General features: G+C 41.6%; 5 protein-coding genes across 5 annotated transcripts; all 5 read right to left on the reverse strand.

The window, feature by feature from the left end:
* Nucleotides 1–3: 3 nt before the first annotated feature.
* Nucleotides 4–2,679, reverse strand: LOC136424416 (zinc finger protein 84-like). Its single transcript, XM_066413014.1, has 2 exons — nt 2,570–2,679; nt 4–2,009 (listed from the first exon to the last, which is right to left on the reverse strand). The coding sequence occupies exon 2, from the start codon at nt 2,000–2,002 to the stop codon at nt 740–742; it is 1,263 nt and encodes a 420-aa protein (XP_066269111.1). The 5' UTR covers nt 2,003–2,009; nt 2,570–2,679; the 3' UTR covers nt 4–739.
* Nucleotides 2,680–3,923: 1,244 nt separating this feature from the next.
* On the reverse strand, nt 3,924–8,590 carry LOC136424549 (zinc finger protein 845-like). Its single transcript, XM_066413167.1, has 2 exons — nt 8,506–8,590; nt 3,924–6,858 (listed from the first exon to the last, which is right to left on the reverse strand). Exon 2 carries the CDS (start codon nt 6,849–6,851, stop codon nt 5,007–5,009), a length of 1,845 nt encoding a protein of 614 aa, XP_066269264.1. The 5' UTR covers nt 6,852–6,858; nt 8,506–8,590; the 3' UTR covers nt 3,924–5,006.
* A 2,743-nt stretch (nt 8,591–11,333) lies between these two features.
* On the reverse strand, nt 11,334–12,680 carry LOC136427265 (zinc finger protein 84-like). The gene has a single exon (XM_066416077.1). It carries the CDS (start codon nt 12,678–12,680, stop codon nt 11,334–11,336), a length of 1,347 nt encoding a protein of 448 aa, XP_066272174.1.
* Nucleotides 12,681–15,073: 2,393 nt separating this feature from the next.
* LOC136424560 (zinc finger and SCAN domain-containing protein 2-like) lies at nt 15,074–18,229 on the reverse strand. The gene is made up of 2 exons (XM_066413177.1): nt 18,184–18,229; nt 15,074–17,284 (listed from the first exon to the last, which is right to left on the reverse strand). Exon 2 carries the CDS (start codon nt 17,280–17,282, stop codon nt 16,131–16,133), a length of 1,152 nt encoding a protein of 383 aa, XP_066269274.1. The 5' UTR covers nt 17,283–17,284; nt 18,184–18,229; the 3' UTR covers nt 15,074–16,130.
* Nucleotides 18,230–18,623: 394 nt separating this feature from the next.
* LOC136424572 (zinc finger protein 84-like) lies at nt 18,624–22,337 on the reverse strand. The gene is made up of 2 exons (XM_066413188.1): nt 21,691–22,337; nt 18,624–21,206 (listed from the first exon to the last, which is right to left on the reverse strand). Exons 1-2 carry the CDS (start codon nt 21,771–21,773, stop codon nt 19,613–19,615), a joined length of 1,677 nt encoding a protein of 558 aa, XP_066269285.1. The 5' UTR covers nt 21,774–22,337; the 3' UTR covers nt 18,624–19,612.
* Nucleotides 22,338–24,889: the final 2,552 nt, after the last annotated feature.

A 24,889-nucleotide genomic window follows, 5' to 3' on the forward strand; every position in this document is an offset into this window, starting at 1 on the left:
GAGAAAGGAGATGCAAATTCTGAATGGAGCCTGTTCCGATGATGTTCTTTCATTAAACATTTTATTTTCACACGTCAGAAATGAGCATATTTTGAATCAACTGTGTTCTTACATTTCAGCAATGGCAGACGCTTCATATAACAAAAGTTTACATTGCAATTCTATATGATTTCAAACACGCTAAGCATAGCATAATCATTAGTGTTCCAATACATATAGTATAGGTTGGTAAGTTTGAAAACAAACATTACTTACAAACTTTAAGGCACACTCGTTACACGGAAGCACAACATTTCTATAAATGAATAGAGCATTGTATTGCCTTGTTGCAATGTTAAAAGATAAAATAACATTTTATAGGATGTCAATACGAAATCAGGCGTCAGGGATATCCTATATCATAATTGACAGAATAAGTTTGTTACTGAGTTTTAACACCTACTTATTTTTTGCATTAGAGTGTTTCTAAGAAAGTATACTCAACTCTGAGGCAGGATTCTTTGCCACACCAACAGAACTGTGAAAGGCCTGTTACTCGCACACTGGCGTAGAGCACATTTAGTGTTCTTACATCCATTTCCCTTAGGTCCATATACATGTATGTCTGTCTGGATAACGTTTACTTCAGTTGTCCTGTACCTGCACCCCGTACACATTTAGAGTTTCTCATCAGCGTGTTTAGCCAGGTGCCGGACAACAGCTGATTTGCGAACTGCTAATCATATTCTCAAAGCTCACCCTAGGGTTTTTCACCATTATGAGTTTTCATATGTGTAAATAGGTTATATTTGCGAGCGGTTCTGAACCCGCACTTGCCACACGTGAATGGTTTCTCTCCAGAGTGTTTGGTTAGATGTCTCTTTAATGTGTATTTCTGTGCAGCAGAATAATCGCACTGGTCACACTTGTAGGGTTTTACGCCAGTATGGCATCTCATATGTTTTGATAAGTGAGACTTTTGAGTTGCTCTGTACCCGCACTCCCCACACATGAATGGTTTTTCTCCAGAGTGTTTTGCTAGATGTCGGTCCAAATTGGATTTCTGTGCAGCGGAATAATCACACTGGTCACATTTGTAGGGTTTTTCTCCTGTATGAGTTCTCATATGTATGGATAACTTAAGCTTTTGAGCTGTCCTGTGCCCGCACTTGCCACACATGTAGGGTTTCTCACCGGTGTGTTTGTCTAGATGGCTGTTTAAGGTGGATTTCTTTGCAGCAGAATAATCACACTGGTCACACTTGTAGGGCTTTTCTCCTGTGTGGGTTCTGATATGTTCAGATAAATGAGACTTTTTAGTTGTTCTGTACTTACATTCCCCACATATGTAGGGTTTCTCTCCAGTATGTTTGGCTAGATGGTTGTCCAATGTGGATTTCTCTACGGCAGAGTAGTCACACTGGTCACACTTGTACGGTTTTTCACCAGTATGGGTTCTCATGTGTCTGGACATGTGACTCTTGTTAACTGTCCTGTACCCGCACTCGTCGCACATTAAGGGTTTTTCTCCAGAGTGTTTTGCTAGATGACTGTCCAAATTGCATTTCTGTGCAGCAGAATAATCACACTGGTCACACTTGTAGGGTTTTTCACCAGTATGGGTTCTCATATGTCTGTATAGGCTACCCCTGTCAGCTGACCTGTACCCGCACTGGCCACACATGAAGGGTTTGTCACCAGCATGTTTGGCTAGATGGTTGTCCAATGTGGATTTCTGTGCAGCAGAATAGTCACACTGGTCACACTTGTAGGGTTTTTCACCAGTATGAGTTCTCATATGTTTTGATAGGTGATGCTTGTGAGCTGTCCTGTACCCGCACTCCTCACACATAAAGGGTTTCTCAACCGAATGTTCTGATGGCTTTTCGTCCAAACTGGCTTTGCTTTTCGTTGGATGGTCTTCTAAATTGCTCTGATGTTTGTCCCATAAAACTCCAGTAGGAGACCCATCACAGAAGCTCTGGTCTGTAGCAGTAGGAGACCCATCACCTGCCTCTGCCATGTCTAACCTAACGGATGAAAAATTGAAAAGGTCAAACACATCAATCTTAAATAGGATAAGTCAAGATTGCATTTTTATTTTGCTAATACAAAAAAAAAAAACTTGCTCCAACAAGTGCAGTCGTACTGACGCTGACACCTGACCCAGTTGTACTCTCTGCTGCCCCCCCCCCCCCCTCCTTATGTAGATCCTTTCGAAGGGAAGGTCATTTAGGCCGCTCATCCGTTTACTGGATCGTGATTCCATTATGAATCTTCTTTACAAACAGTTTTTCCAAAGTTCCATGCATGACCTGGAAACTTCTTTTTAGTCTAAAAAGGGTTTCTATTGTAATATTCTGTCATATTTTGGTGATACTGTAGCACCCTTATTAGAGTTTTTCTTACACAAACGGCCCTTTTGTCCCGAACGACGTGGCTGGTGGTTTCGCCCCCCTCCCCAAGCGCCAATTTTCTCACCCCGAAACGTTTTACGTTACGTCCTAATGTGACCGGTACACCATAGAAACGACCTATAGCCCCTCTGCTTCACGATAAGATAGATATGTAGTATATTTCAAGTTCTTACCTGCTTTTATTGTTGATTTTCCCTTCACACAATCCGGCAAGCGTCTCTAACGAAGCAGCGGGTGAAAGGTGAACTGAGAGTGGGGTGAAAGGTCATATTTTTTGCCTCGTTACCCAGTTAGTGTGCGGGAAGTTCCACCTAGATTTTAGATCGGTTGCACCCATCTGCTGACTTTTTGTTTGTTTTTTGTATGTTTCTTTTTCAATTTTCTTTCTTTCTTTCTGTGTCAAGTCAACTGTTATTTAGATATGGGAAAATGGAGGCGGGTAGTATCCTTTGCACACAAGATACACTTTTGATTAATCATTGTACTTCACGTTACATATTTTGGGCGAGTCTTCTCTACCCTCTATATCAGAAGTCTTCTATTTTCGTAATTTTACCGTTTTTTAGACTATCTTTGTTGTCCTTGCCCCCTTTTCAAAATAAAATAAAATGTCACAACCTTGAACCGCCAACACCCAGGGCTCCTACTTGAATTAATGTCTGCGTAACCGGATAGACGATAAGACTCATCAACATCTTCTTCACAGGTCGGGTATTTCTTGTTCGATGCACAAATTTTGTCATGGGCTGTAGACTGAAGGATAATCTGACATTCAGCGTCGCTATTGAGGAAACCATTCCTTTTAACTTTTCCTCTGAGTCGCCTCGTAATCACATTCACCACGCATGCAGGGCTTTGTGTTTTGCTACATGAACGAAGCCTTTTATCTTTTAAACCTTTTAGTAAGTCAGGTAACCCTGTGACATTTCTTTAGAGAGAGTTGGAACGTTTTCACTTGTACGGCCAGCATGGTAGCATCTACCAGTTTCAGTTCAGTTCAGTTCATCCTCTTGAGTTAGAGGTGACACACATGTTTCCACAACTTTCTGTCGCTCATGACAGATCGAAGATCCTACCACACTAGATCAACATGAAATGAAACCTGTTCTTTTATTAAACTTACTAGCATATTTTTATTAACATTAGTAGCATATTTTATTAAACTTATTAGCATATTTTGAATCAGCTGTGTTTTTACATATCGACCATGACAGACGCTTCATATAACACAAGCTTAGTTCACTATGATACATTCCAGGTATATCAGTCATAATTATTCTAATATATAGTGTATATACTAGTAAATAAGTAACTAAGAAAAAAAATATGTCACAGCCTTGAACTTAATGCACAGCTTTTTGAAATTATATCAGTAATTGGACATTGAAGTAAAATCTAACATTTAGCGTCTTTGAGGGACTTGGCATTTCAACTTTAACCCTTCTGGTAAGTCAGGTAACCCTGTGACATTTCTTTCAGGCCTTTTAGAGAGAGTTGGAACGTTTTCACTTGGACACTAGATACAAATGAAATGCAACCTGTTCTTTTATCAAACTTACTAGTATATTCTATCAAAATTATTAGCATATTTTGAATCAGCTGTCTTCTTACATTTCGACCATGACAGCCGCTGCATAAAACATAATCTTAGCTGACTATAAGACATTCCAGATATATCATTCATAATTATTCCAATATATAGTGTATATGCTAGTAAATATCATATCGACCATGATAGACGTTTCACAAAACACAACCTTAGTTCACTATGATACATTTCAGGTATATCAGTCATAATTATTCCAATATATAGTGTATATGCTAGTAAATAAGTAAGTAAGAAAAATAAACATCACAGCCTTGAAAAATGCACAGTAATCATGCTTCTTAAAATATTCTAAATCAATATTATGTTAGTGATTTAGCCTTAAACTTCATGCACGCTTCTTACAATAAAGCACAACGTTTAGTAAAATGTCAGCACAAAGTCAGCTGTCAGGATAGCCTAAATGAGATTTGACGGACACAAGTTTGTAATCAAGTGTCGAAACCTTTTTCTTTATACTTACATGTAAAACAATTCAAACAAAGCATGTTCCACTCTGCTGTATGCTTTCTTTTGAGTAACATGACATAAAGTACACGATAGAGACTAAAGTACTCTAGATGTACAGATTCTGTACAGTGTTATCATATTTGTACAGATTCTCTTCTGTATGAACAAGTCTTCTCACAGTTCCAGCACCGCATGGGCTTGTCGGTAATGTCATAGGTTAAATCCACTCCAAGCGGGATCGGGAATGATGCAACCACGTCTCGACGTTGTTTACAAATGAGGAATCTTACACATTGACCTTGGACGACAATGCACCACGAAAGCAGATGCGCATTCTGAACTGTGAAATGACATATTCTCAGACAGACATTGGGATAGAACACATGTAGTGTTCTTAATCAATGTTCCATACATATGAATCGATGGCTGAATAACTTCTGTTGTCCTGTACCTGCCATTCGTACACATTTCTCATCAGTGTGTTTAGCTACATGCCCGACAAAATCTGATTTTCGAGCTGCTGAATACTCACACTGGTTACACTTGTAGGTTCGTTATTCAGCAATGTGGGTTCTCATATGGCTGGATAAGTGACACTTGTGAGCTGTTCTGTATCCGCACTTGTCACACATAAAGGGTTTCTCACCAGTATGGGTTCTCATATGTGTGGATAAGGCAGATTTGTGACCTGTTCTGTATCCGCACTCCCCACACATGTAGGGTTTCTCACCAGTATGGGTTCTCATATGGCTGGATAAGGCAGATTTGTGACCTGTTCTGTACCCGCACTCCCCACACATGTAGGGTTTTTCTCCAGTGTGTTTGACTAGATGTCGGTCCAATGTGGATTTATATGCAGCGGCATAATCACACTGGTCACACTTGAAGGGTTTTTCTCCTGTGTGGATTCTCATATGTTCGGATAAGTCAGAATTGTTAGTTGTCCTGTACCCGCACTCACCACACATGTAGGGTTTCTCACTGGTGTGTTTGGCTAGATGTCTGTCCAAATGATGTTTCTGTGCAGCAGAATAGTCACACTGGTCACACTTGTAGGGTTTTTCACCAGTATGGGTTCTCATATGCACGGATAGGTTACGCCTGTCGGCTGTCCTGTACCCGCACTCCCCACACATGTAGGGTTTCTCACCGGTGTGTTTGGCTAGATGTCTGTTCAATGTGCTCTTCTTTCTGGCAGAGTAGTCACACTGGTCACATTTGTAGGGGGTTTCACCGGTATGGGTTCTCATATGTGCGGAAAGGTTACACTTCTTAGTTGTCCTGTACCCGCACTCTCCACACATGTAGGGTTTCTCACCAGTATGTTTGGCTAGATGTTGGTTCAATGTTGATTTCTTTGCAGCAGAATAATCACACTGGTCACAGTTGTACGGTTTTTCACCAGTATGGGTTCTCATATGTTCGGATAGGTGATGCTTGTGAGCTGTCCTAAACTCACACTCCCCACACATGTAGGGTTTCTCACCGGTGTGTATGGCTAGATGGCTGTCCAAGGTGGATTTCTGTGCAGCAGAATAGTCGCACAGGTCACACTTGTAGGGTTTTTCTCCAGTATGAGTTCTCATATGTTGGGATAAGTTATACATTTGGGTTGTTCTGAACCCGCACTCCCCGCACATGTAGGGTTTTTCACCAGTATGAGTTCTCATATGTTGGGATAAGTTATACATTTGGGTTGTTCTGTACCCACACTCCCTGCACATGTGGGGTTTGTCACCTGTATGAGTTCTCATCATATGTCTGGATAGGCTACGCTTGTGAGCTGTCCTGTACCCGCACTCCCCACACTGATAGGGTTTTTCACCGGTATGTTTGGCTCGATGACTGTCCATTGAGGACTTCGCTGCAGAAGAGTAGTCACACTGGTCACATTTGTAGGGTTTTTCACCAGTATGAGTTCTCATATGTTTGAATAGGTGAGACCTGTCAATTGTCCTGTACCCGCATTCTCCGCACATGTAGGGTTTATCACCAGTGTGGTTGGCTAGATGCCTGTCCAAATTGACTTTCCGTGCAGCAGAGTAGTCACACTGGTCACACCTGTACGGTTTTTCACCAGTATGGGTTCTCATATGTCTGAACAACTTGGACTTGTACTTAGCCCTGTACCCGCACCCGGAACACATGTAGTGTTTCTCACCAGTGTTTTCTTCTGGCTGATTGTCAAAACTTGTCTTGGTTTCTGACGGCTGGTCTTCAGCATTGCTTGTGTCTCTATCCCGTGAAACTCCAGTAGGATACCCACCCCAGAAATGCCAGGACACTGCTGGCTGGTATTTTACATTGCTTTTATCCCTCTCCAATGAAACTCCAGTTGGAGAGCCATCACAGAAGCTGTGGGGAACAGCAGTAGGAGACTCATTTCCTGCCTCTGCCATGTCTAACCTAGTGGACAAAAATTGAAATGATGAAGCACACATTAGTGGCCAGGTATTGGACATAAAAGGACTTGGCACATTTAGGAATCTTACAAATCGAGTGGTATAACGTTATCACAGTTAGAACTAAATAAGTAACCGCCTGGGTAGCCGTGGCGACTAACGAAGGGAGTTTTTGCTTGATATTACATATACTTTCCCTTCTTAGTCGTGGAGCACGACACTATTTCACTTCTACTTGTGCGACGCCGGCCTTCTAACTTGCACGCCGGGTCCGATTCTTGTTCTCCCTGAGCTCCCAACGCACTTGGTGCGTTTACTCACATGACTGGGCTTGACCAATCAGACTGTACAAGACATGACGTTTATAAAGAGAATTCAAACTCTACAACTGGATAAGAATTCGGAGATTTATTTCCGGTTTTTCTAGTTATTGTAAATAAGTACTGGTTAGTTCTGCTAGTTCACTTTAGTGACGCTGAAGAAGAGTGATGGATGTCACTCGAAATGTCCGGAAATAAATATCCGAATTCTTATCCAGTTGTAGAGTTTGAATTCTCTTTATATATTGGTTACCTGGATGTCTAACCTTCACAAAGACATGACGTTGTATTTAGAACCAAATTGGTGGGCCCGATGCTGTTTTCCATTGACTTTTGCCGCATCAAGCCCTGTTGTGGACTAACTTGGGGTTTGCGGCGTTGCTAAAGCGCCCGGCGACGTATGTAAGTGCGTTGGGAGTTCAGGGAGAACAAGAATCGGGCCCGGCGTGCAAGTTAGAAGGCCGGCGTCGCATAGCCTCCGTTGCAGGCTCTGAAGCGGCTTTTGGGGGGCTAAATAATACACTTTCTGCAGCCACCCCGTAACTATCAGTCATCCTGTAACTATCAGCCGCCTAGATAGGGGCGGCTGATAGTTACAGGATGGCTGATAGTTACAGGATGGCTGATAGTTACGGGGTGGCTGCAGAAAGTGTATTATTTAGCCCCCCAAAAGCCGCTTCAGAGCCTGCAACGGAGGCTAGGCGTCGCACGAGTAGAAGTGAAATTGTGTCGTGCCCCACGACTGCGAAGGGAAAGTATATGTAATATCAAGCAAAGATTCCCTTCGTTAGTCGCTACGGCTACCGCCTGGGTGCCAATACATTGAAGGACAGTTACTAAAGCATTAAACAATTTGTTACACATTATTCATATACCTTTATTCATTTAGAGCAAGCAGCCTGATTCTAAGATTACTATTTCACCCAGGGGGATTTGTCACAAGCAGAAACGAAGACTTCTTCTTTCTATGCCCCCTTCAGTATCATGAATCTGCTTTACAACAAACCATAACCTCCTTGAACAGACCATTCTCCTAAAGTTGACCACGCATGCACGCCAATCAAATTTGCTTTTCGTGTTTCATTTCCACATTCTCTCTATTACAGTTGCCTCATTCCGGTTATACTTTGTCACCCTTTTTGGGATTTTTCTAACAAAAACGGCACTTCTATCCCAAAATACGTGACGTGTGGTTTCGCCCCCCTCCCCCTTCTCTCGACCTCCGAAAAGTCTTACATTTCGTCCTAATGTGGCCCCATACACCATAGAAACGACCTATAGCTCCTCTGCCTCACGATAAGGCAGGTATTTAGCATAAGTCAAGTTCTTACCTGATTCTAGTGTTGATTTTTCTCTTCACAATCCTGCAAGTCTCTTCTTACCTAAGCTGAGCGGCGGGTGAAAGGTGAACTTGACTTGGGTGAAAGGTCATATTTTGCGCCTGGTTACCCAGTTTCTGTGGATATTTCTGCCTTCATTGTAGACATTACAAAAGGGCTACACCTATCCACTGTCTTTTTGTTATCCTTTTTTTGGCAAAAGAGAATGTCACATACAGGGTATTTACACGGGAAGAAAAATCACCAACGGAGACAAAAGACACTTTAAAATTTTTGTACCAGTGATGTTTTTTTGGCCTTGATTATTTTGGATGTATAACTGGTGTTCGCACATTATATATTATGTACGAATATACATGTAGATATCCTTTCTGTCCTTTTGTTAGCTCTTAGTAGTAAACATATTTCTATCATGGATGCTCATCTGTGTTGGTAGTAATTATTTTGCACCTGATTACCCACTTATTGGGTGGAAATTTCTGCATACATTACAAAAGACCTAACACTTATCCGCTGCCATTTCTGTTTTCAGGTTGTTTTCTTTCTTTGTCAACACAGAATGTCATACACGAGTTTTTGCAATTGATATGGGAAGACAAATCACCAACGGAGGTGCGTACACAAAATACACAGTGGTGTTTTTTTTTGCCTTGAATATTTTGCGTCTATAACTGGTGCTCACACATCATATACTCTTTACGCATATAGATATACTTTCTGAATCCGTGTTAGCTCTTAGTGTAAATATAAACTATTATTATTATGGAAGCACATCAATGTTGGTAGTAATCATGATAGCGGCTACGGCAAGAATTTCTAGTGCGTACTGCAAGAATAGTCGTGTATAACAGTAAAGGAGTTACATGAGGGTGATGCGTGATGAAAATGGAATTCATAACGCTAGAAAGATGGCACCTGTACGGCCAGCGCAACAGCACGCATCTGCCACAAAAGTAAAATAGAACAGGTGCTTATTATCTTAACTTTTATCGTTTGGTAGACTGACGAATGATGTACGGCTACAAAATAACTTAAGTTAAGAGTTTGAATCGCCTTATGGTTAAGAAGGCCTTAAGAACGCACCTGTACAAAAATTATCCGATTCCGCCATTTGTGGCTGCGACAAACTGTTTTATTGACAATGTTTATCAGATAAACCAGTCATTCATCATGAATGGAATGGAAACTGTTCTTTGATCATACATGTTTTTATTTTCAGTTGTCAAAAATTAGAATACTTCTTATATATCAGCCATGACAGTCCCTTTATATCGCACAAGCTTACTTTCCAATTATTCATAACGATAAACACTCCAGGTATAGAATTATCATTAGTGTTCCAATATATAGTGTTTAGGTTAGTGAATAAATGACAAATGAACATCACAGCTTTACCTTTCTGTATGCACACTTGTTACACTAAAGCACAACATTTTAAAGGATATCAGCACAAAGTCAGGCGTCGGACTATATCATGTTTGACGAAAATTAGTTTGTTATTGAGTTTTAAAAACTACCTATTGTTTCCACTGACAGTAATTCTTACAAAACTTGCTCCTCTCTGTTGTATTTTTTTTAAGAATACCATTTCATAAAGTACTCGATAGAGACTAAGTACTCATTGATATGTAAACACCCGCAACAAGATACGAATTGTATCACTTATCACAAAGTCGTGTAAAGAGAGTTTATTATATCAATGCCTACAATGTAAAGATCAATAGATATCTGAAAACATTCGTATTGAACTTCACATGTCTGAATTAAAAGTACTTTCAGCAGAGCACAGTAAAACAGAAGTTTCCATCCTTGCCTTGTTGCAGACGACAATTTTACAACGCATGCGCAGTAGCTTTGATCACATATCCACCATTTTTCTTAAATTTCAACCTTCAGCTTCGTGTGCAGCATAGAGTAGAGTAGAGTAGAGTAGAGTAGAGTAGAGTAGAGTAGAGTAGAGTAGAGTAGAGTAGAGTAGAGTAGAGTAGAGTAGAGTAGAGCGGAGTGGTGGCAGATAGCTTGTGATGTAATAAAGAAGTTATGTAGGTTTGGGCCCCCTAGCAGCTTGCTCTGGAACTGCAGGGGCGTTATTGTGAAAATCTTCTAAGGAGAATAACTGAACAAAGGAACAACGGATTTCCATGATATTTAGTATGCAGGTAGCTTAGACAGAGATATACACAATGAAGTGCAAATTATGCTAATTGGCACTTAATTTGCATAGCTAATGAGGAAAATCTATATTTGCAGTGTTTTCCAATATAAGACTCAAATACATGTAACATATGTATTTTATGGAAAGTGGAGCATCAACAGATACCAATTATGCAAATAAATTCCTGATTTGCATAATTAAAGCAAAAACACCAAAAGTCATCAAATTGGAAAATTATAGCAGTCAATATTGCAACATGTGTAAGTAAGATAAAGGTGTTTATGATTAAGCATATATTATGCAAATGTGTAGGTCATTTGCATAAATAGAATTGTTCATGGAGATATGAGGTCGTGGAACTCTTTTTTGAATGAACTGCGTCCTTACATATCAGTCAGCTATGGCAATTGCTTCGTATAACACAAGCTTCACAATTCTTCATAATGTTAAACACTTCAGGTATAGTATAATCATTAGTGTTCAAATATAATATAGTGTAAAATGTTACAGGTTGGCAAATAAGGGAGCAAGTAAACATCACAGCCTCTAACTTTATCCACACTCGTTAAAGCCTCGGACTTACACTGAAGCACAATATTTTGTAGGATGTCAGTACAAATCTAGCTGTCAGGATAGCCTATGTTAGATTTGACGGAAATTCATTTCAGGATTTTTCACCAGTGTGTTTTGCTAGATGTCGGTTCAACTGGCCTTTCTGTGCAGAGGAATAGTCACACTGGTCACACTTGTGGGGTTTTTCACCGGTATGGGTTCTCATATGTCTGGACAACGCAGACTTTCCCATAGTCCTGTACCCACACTCCCCACACATGTAGGGTTTCTCCCCTGAGTGTTTTGCTAGATGGCTGTCTAAGGTGGATTTCTGTCTGGCAGAGTAGTCACACTGGTCACACTTGTAGGATTTTTCACCAGTATGAGTTCTCATATGTTTGGATAAGGCAGACTTTTGAGTTGTCCTGTGCCCACACTCGCCACACATGTAGGGCTTCTCACCGGTGTGTTTCACTAGATGTGTGTCCAAATTAACTTTCTGTGCACTGGAATAGTCACACTGGTCACACCTGTAGGGTTTTTCACCTGTATGGGTCCTCATATGAGTGGATAGGTTACGCTTGTGAGCTGTCCTGTACCCGCACTCCCCACACATGTAGGGTTTCTCACCAGAGTGTTTTGCCAAATGACTGTCCAAGGTGGATTTCTGTGCAGCAGAGTAATCACACTGGTCACACTTGTAGGGTTTTTCACCCGTATGGGTTCTCATATGTCTAGACAAGTGAGACTTTTCAGTTGTCCTGTACCCGCACTTCCCGCACATGAAGGGTTTCTCACCGGTATGTCTTGCTAGATGGCTGTCAAAGGCGGACTTATTTGCAGCAGAATAATTACACTGGTCACACTTATAGGGTTTTTCTCCTGTATGAGTTCTCAGATGTCTGGATAGGCTATGCTTGTGAGCTGTCCTGTACCCGCACTCCCCACACATGTATGGTTTCTCACCGGTGTGTTTGGCTTGATGTTGTTCCAAGGTGGATTTATCTGCAGCAGAATAGTCGCACTGGTCACACTTGTAGGGTTTTTCACCTGTATGGGTTCTCATATGTCTAGACAAGTGAGACTTGCTGATAGTCCTGTACCCGCACTCCCCACACATGTAGGGTTTCTCACCTGAGTGTTTTGCCAGATGGCTATCCAAGGTAGATTTCTGTGCTTCAGAATAATCACACTGGGAACACTTGTAGGGTTTTTCTCCTGTGTGGGTTCTCATATGTCTGGATAAGTGAGTCTTTTGAGCTGTCCTGTAACCGCACTCGCCACACATGTAGGGTTTCTCACCAGTATGTGGTTCTGGCTGATTGTCCAAACTGGTTTTGGTTTCAGTCGTCTGGTCTTCCACATTGCTGGTATCTCTGTCCCCTAAAACTCTAGTAGGAGACCCATCAGAGAAGTTCTGGGGAACAGCAGTAAGAGACCCATTACCTGCCTGTGCCATTTCTAACCTAATGGAAAAATTCAAAAGATAAAACACATCACTTGAAAATATGATAAAGGAAAAGTACATTTTTTACTTATGTTGATACCCAAAAATGGGAAGTTGGAACAACAAATATCCAGCCTCTACTCCCATTGTAATGACGTTAAAACTTGACTCACTTCTACTCCTACCCCCCCCCCCCCCCCCCTTATTGCCATTTTCCAATGTTTGCCACAAACCGGAACTCATTACCATACTCAGACAGTTACACTGGAGCTCAATCTGGAAACGTTTAGAGGGGACGTTGCAAACTACCTGAGAAAGCATCAGTAAGTGCATTTCTACCTCTGAACGTTTTACACCAACCAAGGGGAGTTGTTCAGTATACCAAAAATGAACAAGGTTTACTACGCATGCGTGACGTGAAGATTTTTCAAAACTTTTCATGGTTTCTGTTTCATTGTCAGTGATACAATAACACCCTTCTCGTAGTTTTTTTCTAACAAAATCAGACCCTTTTGCTCGAAAGACCCTTTTGTCTCGTAGTTTCGCCCCCCTCCCCTCTCGGCAATTCTTTTCACCCCGACAAAATCTTACATGCCGTCCTAATGTGGCTCATATACCATAGAAACGAACTATAGCTCCTCTGCTTCAAGATAACGTAGATATTTAGCATAACCAAGTTCTTACCTGCTTAAAGTGTTGATTTTTTCCCCTCACCCGATCCTGCAAGAGTCTTCTGAGCGAAGCAGCGGGTGAAAGGTGAACTAAGCGTGGGGTGAAAGGTCATATTTTGTGCCTGGTTACCCAGTTACTTTGTGGAAATTCCTGCCTACATTTATACAAAAGGGCTTCACCCAGCCGCTGACATTTCTGTTTTCCGTTTGTTTCCACCTTACATTTTACCAAGAGAGGAATATCACGTATGGGATTTATGCAATTCGGTTGGAGAAAAAAAATACGAACGGAGGTGGGTAGCATCTTGTACACAAGTGGTTCTTTTGACTTGGATATTTTGCATGTATACGTAGTGTTCGCACATTGCTGTATGCATTGCACAGCATGCATTATGTATGCATGTAGAAATATGTTGATATTTTGATATTGAAATCCTTTTGGTCTCAAGCTATATAAACGCCAAATATATATAAACTACCATTGCTGATATGCACAGCATTTGGTGAGACCATGTACGGCCAGAACAACAACATACATCTGCCACAGATACAAGTAAAATGGAATGGAAATTGTTATTTTAATAATATTTCTTTTTCGCTCGTCATAAATTCAATCAACTGTGATCGTACATATGAAACATGGCAGTCGCTTCATATAACATGAAAAACTCTAGGTATAGCATAATCATTAGTGTACAAATATATGGTGTTTAAGTTGGTAAATAAGTGAGAAAATAAACATCACAACAGCCTGTAACTAACTTTAAGCACACGTGTTACACCGAGGTACAACAATTTGTAGGGCGTCACTACAAAGTCAGCCATCATAATAGCCTATGTTATATTAACAGAAAAAGTTTGTTATTGAGTTTTAAAACCTCCTTATACTTTACACTTACAGTAATTCTAACAAACCATGTTCTTCTCTGCAGTTGTAATTTTTTGGTACGAATACAAAAGACATATACAGTAGAATCCAGCTATTTGCATTACTGTTGATAGCATATTTCGGGGATATGCATAAAATTCTGAAAACCGAAACCATTTCCCATTCACTCTATTATAAACAAAATGGCATAATTGCATTAGTCATTTTCGCCTACTCTTGCTATTAGCATGAAATAATGCCAATGGCAACATGTAGTATCTGATTGAGAATCAGAGCTCCAGCACCTCAGGACATTCTGGGTAATAAATAAAGGTAAAAGTCCCTCCAAGCTGGAATGTTGCGAACGCGTTTTAAAAACTTTGACCTTTGAACAAAATGCATGGCAGCCGCAAATACGCAACCGATCCGCTTTGGGTACAGCGCAAAAGACACGGATGTCAAGTGACTACGCACCGTGTGTGGCCGTGCGATGTCCACCATTGCGTACAGATACGGTAAGAATTTTAGCGTGTGTGGCAACAACTTCTAGTGGATACGGTAGGAACCGAGTACTGCATGCAAGAACTGGAAGTGGATAATACGGCTAAATAGCAGCGTGCGCAGGAATTTATTGTGGGTACGGTAAAAATTACTGGGTACGGAAGGAATTTCGTTGGGTACGGAAAGAATAACGTCAGAAAAGGAGTCTAACGGGGGTGCTTTGATGAAAATGATAAGATAACGATGGTGTCTGTACCCTGTACGGCACCACAATAACTTACATCAACCACACAAGGGAAAATGGAATGCAACCTGTTCATCTATTCACTCACTCTCACTCATGACCCATGACCTCAGTTCATCTATTAAACGTTTTTATTTCGCTTGTCAGAAATTAGCATACTTTGAATCAACATTGTTCTTACATATCGGCCATGAAAGTCGCTTCATATAACACACTTCGCAATTCTACAAAATGTTAAATACTCTACATCATAGCATGATCATTAGTCTTCCAATATATAGTGTATAGGTTAGAGCATAAGTGAGAAAATAAACACAACATACAGCCTTTAACTTCATACACTGTCGCCACACTTGTTACACAGAAGCATAAGATAGGTTAGGACGTGAGCTGTTAGGATAGCCTATATTAGATTTGACAGAAATAAGTTTCTTATTGAGTTTTAAAACCTCAACATACTTTACAATTAGTAACGGTATTTCTAAAAAAAAATTCTCCTTTCTGTTATAGTTTCTTTTAAACGAATACCATGAACATCAAGTACTTGATACAGACTGCGTAGATGTACAGATACTGTACTGAGTTCTCACATTTGCAGAGATTTTCTTCTGTATGAAAAATCCTTTTCACAGTTCCAGTACAGCAAGGGATTGTGGGTAATACCTTATGTTAAGGCCCCTCCAAGCGGAAATGTTGCAAACACGTCTTTACAAATGATTGCTTACAAATAAGGGACCTTAAACTTTGACATCAGATCAGCATGACTGCAGATGCACACTCGGAACTCAAACATTGGTGTGAGACACATGCAGTGTTCTTACATCCATTTTTCATTATACATGTTTGTACGGCTGGATAACTTCGCGTACCTGCACTCCGTACACATTTGGAGTTACTCAAGTGTGTTTAGCTAGATGCAGGACACTCTAGGTTACGCTTGTCAGCTGTCCCGTACCCGCACTCCCCACACATAAAGGGTTTCTCATCAGTGTTTTGCTAAATGTCTGTTCAAGGTATGTCTCGACAGGTGGGACTTTTTAGCTGTTCTGTACCCGCACTCCCCGCACATGTAGGGTTTTTCCCCTGTGTGTTTTGCTAGATGTTGGTTCAAGGTTTTTTCAGTGCAGCAGACTAGTCGCACAGGTCACACTTGTAGGGTTTTTCACCTGTGTGAGTTCTCATATGTTCGGACAAGTGGCACTGTCGAGTTGTTCTGTACCGCACTCCCCACATATGTAGGGCCTCTCACCTGTATGGGTTCTCATATGTCTGGACAGCTGAGACTTGCGGATGCACCTGTAGTCGCACTCCCCACACATGTAGGGTTTCTCACCTGAGTGTTTGGCTAGATGGCTGTTCAAATTGCATTTCTGCGCAGCGGAATAATCACACTGGTCACACTTGAAGGGTTTTTCACCTGTATGAGTTCTCATATGTCTGGACAACTGAGATATTTTAGTTGCTCCGTAGCCACACTTTCCACACATGTAGGGTTCCTCACCGGTGTGTTTAGCTAGATGGCTGTCTAAGGTAGATTTCTCTGCAGCAGAATAGTCGCACAGGTCACACTTGTAGGGTTTTTCCCCTGTATGGGTTCTCATATGTATGGACAATTTGGAATTGCTTATAGTCCTGTACCCACACTCCCCACACATGAAGGGTTTCTCACCTGTATGTGTCGCTAGATGGCTGTCCAAAGTATATTTCCTAGCTGCGGAATAACCACACTGGTCACATTTGTAGGGTTTCCCACCAGTATGGACTTTCATATGCCTGGATAGATTACGCTTCTCAGCTGTCCTGAACCCGCACTCGTCACACATGTAGGGTTTCTCACCAGAGTGTTTGGCTAGATGTCGGTCTAAATAACTTTTCTGAGCAGCAGAATAATCGCACTGGTCACTCTTGTAGGGTTTCACACCAGTATGGACTCTCATATGCCTGGATAGGCTACGCTTCCTAGCTGTCCTGAACCCGCACTCGCCACACATGAAGGGTTTCTCACCGGTATGTTTCATTTGATGGATGTCCAAAGTATATTTCCTAGCTGCGGAATAATCACACTGGTTACATTTGTAGGGTTTCTCACCAGTATGGGTTCTCTTGTGTCGGGATAGGTTATACTTGTCAGCTGTCCTGTACCCGCAATCCCCACACATGTAGGGTTTGTCACCAGTATGTGCTTCTGGCTGATTGTCCAAACTGACTTTGGTTCCAGTCGGCTGGTCTTCTACATTGCCTACATCTCTGCCCCCTAATACTCCGGTAGGAGACCCATCAGAGAAGTTCTGGGGAACAGCAGTAGGAGACCAATCACCTGCCTCTGCCATGTCTAAGATAATAATTGATGAAAAGATGAAAAATATCAATCGCAAATACGAAACGTCAGGAGTGCATTATTTCTACAGATCCCAGAACTGGTAGGTTGCCACAACAGCTGTCCAGCCTCTACTTCTCCCATCGTAATGACGCAGAAACCCAGCCAACTAGTACTACTTCCCTACTGCCCCCCTCCCATTCATTTTTATCATGAATATGTTTTTCCAAAGTTGCCTGCGCATGCATGGTCTGAAAATTTTTGTTTAGCCTTGTCGTTATTTCTATTGCAATTCTGCCTAATTTTTGTGATACTGTTGCATTCTTAGTAGTGCTGCGTACCTAAACGTAACATCAGGTACAGGTACAGGGGTTAAGGTACAGGTCCGGACCAGTACCTGTACCATTTGAAAAACATGTGTTTTCCTGAACTTCTTCAGTGACAAAAACATATATAAAATGTTTTTAACTTGTCAGTATCTTTATTGGCCTTGCTATCAAAACTACCGGCCTGCCTGAATTATCTGTTGCATATTAGTTACGCTGTTCCAATGTGTCACTTTGGTAACGTTTGGTGTTGCATGAGGTCAGGAGATCAGTCACAAAATAAGCACATACTTGGTGTAAATTTATATCGGTACAGTACCGGTACTTCATGATCCGGTACTTTGGAACTGTACCGAAACAACGCAGCACTACTTCTTAGAGGTTTTTTTTTTTTTAGCAAAAACGATCATTTTGTCTCCAAAGACTTCTTGACGTGTATTATAAAATTCGCCCCCCTCCCCCTCCTTCAATTTTCTCGCCCCGAAATGTCCTACATTTCGTTCCAATTCGGCCCATCTACCGTAGAAATGTCCTATAGCTCCTCTACTTCATGATAAGGCAGATATTTAGCATAACTCAAGTTCTTACCTGCTTCCAGTGTTGATTTTACCTTCACAAATACTGCAAGCGTCTTCTGGGCGAAGCAGCGGGTGAAAGGTGAACTTAGTGTGGGGTGAAAGGTCACAATCTGTGCCTCGTTACCCAGTTAGTGTGCGATAAGTTCTGCCTGCCTTGTACCCAGGTGACCTTTATGTTTTCTTTGTTGTCTATTCTTACGTCGCTCATTTGCCATTCAAGACATATCTCTTATACGCGGGATCTTACATGGAGATCTTGATAAACCAAACATGAACCTTGTTTAGCATCTTTAACAGCCCTTAAAGATTGTCCCCGTGGCGCAAGAATTACCGAATATGCCATGAAAGGATTTTAAAGGGGTGTTATCAAAATAAAGTTAATACTGACAAGAACAATGACTTACGTATTTCACTCATGCAAAAATGGGATGATACCAACATGTCCAAAAGTGGATCAGAATCTGTTCTTTTATTAAACTTTTAACGTTTGCTTGTCAGAAACTATTATCTTTTCAATGAACTGTGTTCTTACATATAGGCCATGAGAGCAGGTTCGTATAACACAAGCTTACTTCGCAATTCTTCATTCTTTCAAACACTTCAAATAGTATATGATCATTAGTGTTCCAATATATAGTCTTGGTTTATCAAACTTTTAACGTTTGCTTGTCATAAACTATCATCTTTTCAATGAACTGTGTTCTTACATATAGGCCATGAGAGCAGGTTCGTATAACACAAGCTTACTTCGCAAATCCTCATTCTTTCAGACACTTCAAATAGTATATAATCATTAGTGTTCCAATATATAATATAGTGTTCAGGTTACTGAGCGAGAAAATAAACATGACAGCCTTAAACCTAATGCACACTTGTTAAACTAAATCAGATCAACTCGTAGGATATCAGCACAAAATCAAGCGTCAGGATAGCCTATAATTGACGGAAATAAGTTTGTTACTTAGTTTTCTAAACCTCCTTATTCTAACAAATTCTAACAAATTCTAATTCTGTACATCTAACAAAGCATGCTCCTCTTTTGTTCTAGGATTGTTTTACGAAATTTGAAAAACTAGACATAAAGTACTTGTTACAGAATAAGGAGATGCACAGATTTATCATATTATTGTAGGAACAAACGTTTTCGGTTCTGGCATCGCAGGGAATTGTGGGTAACGTCAAAGAGCCATTCCAAGAGGGAATGCTGTAACCACGTCTCTTCAAATAATTGTTTACAAATAAGGGACCTTAAACTTTGACCTTGGACCATAATGCATTGTGACTGAAGATGCACAACCGGAACCGTGAAATGACCTATTCTCACACTAGGACACATGTAGTGTTCTTACATCCATTTTCTTCTTTTTTCATCAACATGTATGTGTTGCTGGATAGCTTCTATTGTCCTGTACCTGCACTCCGTACACAATTACAGTATATTAAGTGTGTTTAGCTAGATGCCGGACAAGATGTGATTTTCGAGCTGCTGAATACTCACACTGGTCACACTTGTAGGGTTTTTCACCAGTATGGGATCTTATATGTATGGACAACTGAGCCTTTCTGATGCACCTGTACCCACACTCCCCACACATGAAGGGTTTCTCACCTGTGTGTGTGGCTAGATGGCTGTCCAAGCTGGATTTCTGTGCAGCAGAATACTCACACTGGTCACATTTGAAGGGTTTTTCTCCTGTATGGATTCTCATATGTTTGGATAGGTGAGACTTGTCAGCTGTCCTAAACTCACATGCCTCACAGATGTAGGGTTTCTCACCTGTGTGTTTTGCTAGATGTTGGTCCAAGGAGGATTTCTCTGCAGCAGAATACTCACACTGGTCACACTTGTAGGGTTTTTCACCTGTATGAGTTCTCATATGTCTGGTTAAGTGAGACTTATGAGCTGACCTATACCCGCACTCGCCACACATGTAGGGCTTCTCACCAGTGTGTTTGGCTAGATGTCTGTCCAATGTAAATTTCTGTGCAGCAGAATAGTTGCATTTGTCACATTTGTAGGGTTTTTCACCAGTATGGGTTCTCATATGTTGTGGTAAGGCAGACTTCTTAGCTGTCCTGTACCCACACTCGTCACACATGTAGGGCTTCTCTCCGGTGTGTTTGGCTAGATGTATGTCCAATGCAGCTTTATCTGCAGCAGAATAGTCACACTGGTCACACTTGTAGGGCTTTTCTCCAGTATGAGCTTTCATGTGTCTGGAAAGGTTACTTTTGTGAGTTGCCCTGTATCCACACTCCTCACACATGAAGGGTTTCTGATCGGTGTGTTTGGCTAGATGGCAGTCCAAAGTAGATTTTTGTGCAGCAGAATAATCACAGTGGTCACACTTGTAGGGTTTTTCACCAGTGTGAGTTCTCATATGTCTTGATAGGCTACGCTTGACAGCTGTCCTGTACCCGCACTCGCCACACATGAAGGGTTTCTCACCGGTGTGTTGGGCTACATGTTTGCATAAAGTGGATTTCTGTGCAGCAGAATAGTCGCACTGGTCACACTTGTATGGTTTTTCACTAGTATGGGTTCTCATATGTTCAGATAAGCGAAACTTTTGAGTTGTTCTGTACTTACACACGCCACACTTGTAAGGTTTTTCACCAGTATGAATTTTCATATGCCTTGATAAGTGACTCTTGTCAGCTGTCCTGTACCCGCACTCCCCACACATGTAGGGTTTCTCACCAGTGTGTTTAGCTACATGGCTGTCCAAAGTGGATTTCTGTGCAGCAGAATAGTCACACTGGTCACACTTGTAGGGCTTCTGACTAGTATGGGTTCTCATATGTCTGGTTAGGTTACGCTTGACAGCTGTCCTGTACCTGCACTCCCCACACATGTAGGGTTTATCTGTGCCAGTATCTGCTCCCAGCTGATTGTCAGAACTGTTTTTTGTTCCCGTTGGCTTGTCTTCAACAGTGGTCTTATCTCTGTCCCATGAAATTCCAGTAGGAGACCCATCCTGGGGAACAGCAGTGGGAGACCCATTACTAGTACCTGCCTCTGCCATGTCTAACCTAATGGACAAAAAAATGTGTAAAGATTAAACATAACCAATCGAAAATATGATAGGTCAAAAATGCATCTATTCTGCTGATACCAAAAATGGGATGCTGCCTCAACTGTCCGCCCTTTCCATCGCACGTAATGACAAACTTAAGCTTGTACTCCTTCCTTACTGTCCCCTCCCCCCGTTTTATTCTTATGGATCAGCTATACAAAATATTTTTCGAAAGCTGACCAAGTATGCATGGCCCCCTTTTCATCCGGTTTCTGTTTCAATTTTAGTGGTACTATAGCACCCTTCTGACAGTTTTTTCATTCTTCACAAATTACCCATGTGCGTGTGGTGTCGCCCCCCTCCCCCTCGCACATTTTCTCACCCTATTAAATAAAAAAAGCCTTACATCCCGTCATAATGTTACCCATTCACCATAGAAATCACATATAGCTCCTCTACTTCACGATGAGGCAGGTATTCAGTATTATTCGCGTTCTTACCTTCTTCCAGTGATGATTTTTACCCTCTCACAATCTTGCAAGCGTCTTCCATGCGCAGGAAAGGACGAAAGGTGAGAGGTCATACTTTGTGCCTTCTTACCCAGTTAGTGTGCGGGAAGTTCTGCCTACATGGTAGATTTTCGTTCTGTAAAACCCTGCATCAATTCATCGCTAGAAAGGCTGCCATTGCGGGTAATTTCTGACCGATAAAAACCATCATTAGCTTGATAACCTAAAACGTCAGCTTTGATTATTGCTCTGGCTACCGGTAGACTGCAACGTTACTAGGGAGGTGTTCTCAAAAATGTCTTGAACACTTGGATATCCTAAGTGAATTTTAAGATACCTTGTGCATCTCTGTCAAGTCATCATTGTTTTCTTTAACTATGAGAGTTAAATTTCAATTGTTACTTCTTTCAAAGTCTTTTTATTCACTGTAATATTCTAGTTCTTTATCAGATAAATATTTGACGGAATATTGATGACGTAATATTCTTGTTCTTTATCAGATAAATATTGTTGTTTAGAAATAGAACTTACAGGCAACAGCCTCTTCATGTCAATAGTCAATAGTCAAATATGGAATGCTAATAGCCCCACTTGATATGAAAAATCAACACTTTGTTTTGTAGAAAGATATCAAAGTTTTTTCTGCTGTCTATTATGTTTGGTTACTGCCAACAGGCCGATTCATTGCAATGTCAATGCATCCACAGGTCACTTGTATAGCAGATCTAATGCGCAAAGCCGTGACGGATGCCAGGACCATCCTCCTCTATCGTGGCCTGACCGGCACGTACAGTGGATTCTTACGCACACATGATCACAGGAGGGAGCTTAGTCGTGGCGACTAACGAAGGGGGTTTTTTCTTGATATTAAGGGATAGTATATATAATATCAAGAAAAAAATCCCTTCGTTAGTCGTCACGGCTGGAGGGAGCTATTGGAAGAATTGGCTGCTAACAGCCCTCGGGCTAGATCACGCCGAGAGTAGGGAACTAGCCGTTCAGGCCTCCTCTCCATGGGAAAACCCCATGTTCGCGTCTCTCCCCGTCCCGCATGGTATAGTCTGGTTTACGGCATGCATGCGTTTGGCTAGAGCTGATGCAGAAAGCAGTCCAGATGACAGACCATGGCTCCATTCAACGTTTCCATGTAACGTAACATGACCTATTTACGTGCAGAACCTATTTACGTCCGGTTTGGCTCATGTCCACATGTCACCGGTGTATTATGCCAAAGCCTGTTCTCATGAGCAATAAAGAACATCATAAGTATGATCCTTAGCCATTTCTTTCAGACCATGCATTTTCTTTGTAGAAGGGCTGATATTTCTGCCCATGGGTTTGAAATTTGGCTCTGTCCGCACGATTTTAAGATAAATACGTTTTGAATAAATTGGACGTTAACTGGTTACCTTACGTTAGTTCTGAGGTACGAAGAGTTGAGAGTGTACAAAGAGGCGATGGTGATGAAAGTCATGGATTGCCTCGATATCAGATTCAGCGATAAAGATACAGGGCTGAAGATACGAGAAGCGTTTGGAGTCGACAGTCAGGCAGGGCATATGTGCGCTAGTCGGGGGCCCGGCAGTGGGAAAAGTTGGTTAGGGGAGTGGGAGATGGATATTGTTTCTAAGATTCTTTTCCATGCCAACGTGGGGATCGACCAACCCAATTTTGTTCTCAATGGGAAAATGGGACTCTCATTGATCTTTTAAGTTTGGTGGTGTAATGAATTCTGTGTCTGACATCAGGATATAAAAAAAGGAAAACTTTTGAGAGTTGGTTATTTTAAGGCAAGGCTGTTTTTTAAGGAACAAAAGGTTCTAGAATAAAAGATGGGAATAGAAGATGTTTAGGTTTTAGTGAAACGAAGATTCTCAGAAACCTAGCTAGACTATTCTTTCCAAAGATATACATACGATGTCGATATAGGATACTTACAAATAGATATTACCATTAGAATTTTCTGACTGGCGTTTTACCAACGAGGTTTAGAGGCGCACTTTGCCAAACTTTACATCTAGAGAGGAAACTAACAACAACAAAATCATTGCTACCGCTTCCTTTCAATCTACTATATTGTATTTTCCTGGTGCTTTGTCCTTTTGTTCAGTCATTATCGTTTATTCGTTTTAGTAGTATTGTAGCGATGATGATTTGCATCTTGCATATCGTGTATGTACGCTTGAATACTTTTATACGGTTAGTGAAAACCTGTGTTCCGTTAACATCTAGAAGTGGCAATGAACTATCATGCCAGTTTACCCAGTCTCAATATGAAAGACAGCGGATTTGCTGAAAACACCATCTTGCACTTGTATGTCTGAACGCACAGCTTATTACCTTGGAATCCAGAGCAATTATACCGAGCGACCTTCACCGGCCCGTGCCCGGAGCTTCCTCGGGACCTACCCTCCCCTTGGCCCGACAACGTACCCCGCCCCACTTCCCGCTAGCCAACACAAGATCCGCTCTGGTATTATTACCGGCTGCGGATCTTGTTTGGTTAGCGGGAAGTGGGGCGGGGTAGATCTTCGGGGGAGCGGAAGGATAGGCCCCGAGGAAGGTCCGGGCGCGGGCCGGTACATATGCTCTGGATTCCAGGGTAACAGCTTATAGCCAGTGGGGAATGAAGGAATATAGCAGACCGACTCGTTGGATAATGAGTATGTGCAATTGAGTAAGACCATAGTGAGAGTCGAGTGTGTATGATTTATCTTGTCCAGATTCCTTATCTATCCACATAGGCTAATATATTCATAACGCTATACAAAAAATAAACTATACTACTCCTAAATGAGATTTGACGAACGTTAAGTCGCAAAGTAGCCTAGAAATATTCTCTACACCAGTACTGTAGCTCAGTGTAGAATTTATTTCGTAAATGTGGGGGGGGGGGGGGTCTAAACGAGAAGGGGGTAAATTGGAGAAGGGGGGGCACTATATTCTGGTCATCAGCAGCACTAGTTCATCGTAGATAGCGAAGCCGAGGGCGACCTCAGCGGAGGCGCGAAGCAGCCGCGGCTGGATGCCCTTGTAGAACCTGGGGGGTAGAATGGATGGGGTCAGATGAGGGGGGTTGTTTCTGTTCAGGGGGGTGTCTTCAGTAGTGCGTACAATGACAGCGAGGCAGCACCATGTAGCATCTTTGTCAAACTAACACAACGTGAACTGTCTCTGATTATCCAGGTGC

Source organism: Branchiostoma lanceolatum, chromosome 1 (genome assembly GCF_035083965.1).
Source record: "Branchiostoma lanceolatum isolate klBraLanc5 chromosome 1, klBraLanc5.hap2, whole genome shotgun sequence".
NCBI classification, from domain to species: domain Eukaryota; kingdom Metazoa; phylum Chordata; class Leptocardii; order Amphioxiformes; family Branchiostomatidae; genus Branchiostoma; species Branchiostoma lanceolatum.

Coding starts and splice junctions, on each gene's coding strand:
- LOC136424416 (XM_066413014.1), bottom strand. CDS start 2,002: ATGGCAGAGGCAGGTGATGGGTCTCCTACTGCTACAGACCAGAGCTTC.
- LOC136424549 (XM_066413167.1), bottom strand. CDS start 6,851: ATGGCAGAGGCAGGAAATGAGTCTCCTACTGCTGTTCCCCACAGCTTC.
- LOC136427265 (XM_066416077.1), bottom strand. CDS start 12,680: ATGGCACAGGCAGGTAATGGGTCTCTTACTGCTGTTCCCCAGAACTTC.
- LOC136424560 (XM_066413177.1), bottom strand. CDS start 17,282: ATGGCAGAGGCAGGTGATTGGTCTCCTACTGCTGTTCCCCAGAACTTC.
- LOC136424572 (XM_066413188.1), bottom strand. CDS start 21,773: ATGACCTCTCACCTTTCGTCCTTTCCTGCGCATGGAAGACGCTTGCAA. Junction 21,207..21,690: donor AAAATCATCACTGGAAGAAG/GTAAGAACGCGA, acceptor TTTGTCCATTAG/GTTAGACATGGCAGAGGCAG.